A 3045-nucleotide genomic window follows, 5' to 3' on the forward strand; every position below is an offset into this window, starting at 1 on the left:
ATGGCAGAAACCATGCTCGTTCAGCTCGTGCGCTGCTACAATGTCCTCTTCGTTCTCGTCGCCACCATACTCGCCAAGCTGAAGCTCAGGCGCGGCGCCGGCAGCCTGAACCTGCCTCCGGGTCCATTGACACTGCCGGTGATCGGCGACACGCACAACCTGCTCGGCGCCTTGCCGCACCAGGCCATGCACAGGCTCGCCCAGCAGCACGGTCCCGTGATGCTCCTCCGGCTCGGCGACGTCCACACTCTCGTGCTCTCCTCGGCCGAGGCGGCCAGGGAGGCGATGGAGGTCCACGGCTTCGCCTTGGCCGACCGGCACGAATACCCCACCGCCGGCGAGCTGCTCGGCCCGACGCGCGTCCGGTCCTTCCGCTCCGTAAGGGAGGAGGAGGCGGAGAGCCTCGCGTCCCGCATCTTCTTCACCATGTCGTATATGGGGCCAGTCCCCGTCCGCGTCGACGAGGTTGTGAAGGGCATGATGAACAACGTCTTCACGAGGATCGCCGTCGGTGTGTTGGCGAAGGCCAAGACGAACTCTTTCTACCTGAGGGTCTTACTCGGCGACCGGCGACCGCAGTGGGAGGCGTACCTCGAGGAGCTGGACAGGGCGGCGGGCCTCATGTCCGGGCTCAGTCTGACAGACCTTTTCCCGGCGTCGCGCCTGGCGCGGGCGCTCAGAGGCGGGTCCCTGAGGGAGGCTCGCCGGAGGATCCAGTCCATCGCGGATGCCATGATCCGTGAACACAAGACGGCGATGGAAAGGGAGGACGAAGCTGGTGATGTCGGTCATGATGCTCCAACGGAGGACATCCTCACCACTCTGCTGAGGCTTCAGAGCAATGGCGGTGTCACTCTCACCAACGAAAGTGTCAGCGGCATCCTCTCCGTAAGTCAACCACACCTCGCAAATGTATTATCACGTACACCACAGATCGATCAATATTTCTACATTATATTTGTCATGTCACCAGGACATTTTCTCGATGGGGTCAGAGGCGGAGACGACGATAATATGGGCCATGTCGGAGCTTATGAGGAACCCGCGGATAATGGCTATTGCGCAGTCTGAAGTCCGGCGAGTCCTCCACGGCAAGACTGTGGCCGAGGCGAACATCGACGGCCAGCTCCACTACCTCCGGATGGTCATCAGGGAGACGTTCAGGTTGCACCCTCCTTTGCCTTTGCTCCGCCCGATGATGTGCACGGAACGGAGGAGGATCATGGGCTACGATGTGCTTCCGGGCACCACCGTGTTCGTCAACCTATGGACGATCGGTAGGGATGAGCAAAACTGGACTAACGCCAGTGAGTTCATACCCGAGAGGTTCGAGGGCGAGAAGGGGGTCTACAGTGACTCGGACTTCAGCTTCTTCCCCTATGATGTGGGCCAAAGAATGTTCCGTGGTAAGATGTTTGTAGTGGCGAACGTCGAGTTTGCCCTTGCAAGCCTCCTCTACCACTTCGACTGGAACCTCCCGGACGGTAGGAACCCGGAGGAGCTTGATATGGCCGAGGCGTATGGGATCACCACGCATCGTAGGACTCAACTATTATTGAATGCTACTAATCATTTTGGCATGCTATAGTTTTCATGTCTACATGATTATGTTGTTTAATATTTTGTATGCATAACGTGTAGACTATGAAGTTTATTTAATACTTTACAATTGAACAACTTCTTGCGTGTAAAAATAACACTTGTTTAGAATGCTTCAACTTATGTAAGTCCTGCTCGCTATCATGTAGAGAGACAGTAAAGCTGCGGACATGACTTTCGAGTTGCAGGTAGATGATATACAACTTACCACCAAAATCAAATTAAGGACGTGCATTCTACTGAAACGGGATCACATAAATAGTAACCTAAAACTGTGTCAATTTTATTGTATTCAATCTTATACTTCCAATGGTTGAACCCAAAGCATGTCGTTCCTGTTACCTGGAACCTGATACTGCTTGTTTCAGCGAGATATAGATTAGCATTCCAGTACAGAACAAAATCTGAAACTTGCAGCAAGCGTACATTCGCAGAAGATGGACTGAAACAAGCATTGAAAGACATCCATAGTCATCTCGTACTTACTGCACATGTTAATTACAACCTCTTGTATTTTGGTGACAAGGTTACATCCAATGTTGAGGAAATCACTTATCAGTGTCAACTCGGTCAGCTGGCGATTAGCGATTAATAGGCAAACGGACGATTAATCGGGCGATAAATGAGTATATCAGCGATAAATGAGTTTATCAGCTAATCGGTGACCATCAAGTAGCGATTAATCGACCAATTAACCGTTGAATCAGACGAATTTTTGAATAGTGGTTACATCTCAGTAAAAGAAACAGTATCAGGTTCACTTGGAAGTTGGAACCTGAATTATGTGTATCAGGTTCACCAGACAAACTAGTCCAATTTAAAGGAATAGTCTCAGGTGCCAATTTCTGAGATGACATTTCCATCTGCAGACTACAGGCAGCTCCAACCCATGTCTTCTTTCTTGTGTTTCCTAAACCTGAAGATATTTAAGCCTTACATTCCTTCACCACCCCTTCTCGACGATATGCCAGTAAATATTTGGTGCACAATTTTATTTCATCAAATTAAGGACATACATTGAAAGAGGATCACATAAATAGTAACCTGAAACTGTGTCAATTTGATTGTATTCGATCTTATACTTCCTACGGTTGCACCTGAAGCATGTCGTACAGAACAGAACAAAAAAATATAGATTAGCATTGCAGTACAGAACAAAAATCTGAAACTTGCAATAAGCCTACATTGTCAGAAGATGGACTGAGACAAGCATTGATGAACAGCCACTGCACATCGAGCCATATGGAGCTTCGTTGGTTGCCTCTTGTCCGCAAAATAGACGGTACGACATGATCCAGTATTCCACAACTTCAGTAGCATTGACCGAACAATCTAGAATTTGGTGTATGGACAACAGCATTTCATTGTAGGTGCAAGCCAAGATCACACAAATCATGCAGTTGCAGTTTTAGATTCAGAGATGTTGTAGGATGAAATGGCTCAAGG

General features: G+C 49.4%; 1 protein-coding gene across 1 annotated transcript; it reads left to right on the forward strand.

The window, feature by feature from the left end:
• On the forward strand, window positions 1–1604 carry LOC127338927 (zealexin A1 synthase-like). Its single transcript, XM_051364868.2, has 2 exons — window positions 1–888; window positions 974–1604. Exons 1-2 carry the CDS (start codon window positions 1–3, stop codon window positions 1586–1588), a joined length of 1503 nt encoding a protein of 500 aa, XP_051220828.1. The 3' UTR covers window positions 1589–1604.
• Window positions 1605–3045: the final 1441 nt, after the last annotated feature.

The sequence above is a fragment of the Lolium perenne genome, chromosome 3 (assembly GCF_019359855.2).
Source record: "Lolium perenne isolate Kyuss_39 chromosome 3, Kyuss_2.0, whole genome shotgun sequence".
NCBI lineage: Eukaryota > Viridiplantae > Streptophyta > Magnoliopsida > Poales > Poaceae > Lolium > Lolium perenne.

Coding starts and splice junctions, on each gene's coding strand:
- LOC127338927 (XM_051364868.2), top strand. CDS start 1: ATGGCAGAAACCATGCTCGTTCAGCTCGTGCGCTGCTACAATGTCCTC. Junction 889..973: donor GTGTCAGCGGCATCCTCTCC/GTAAGTCAACCA, acceptor TCATGTCACCAG/GACATTTTCTCGATGGGGTC.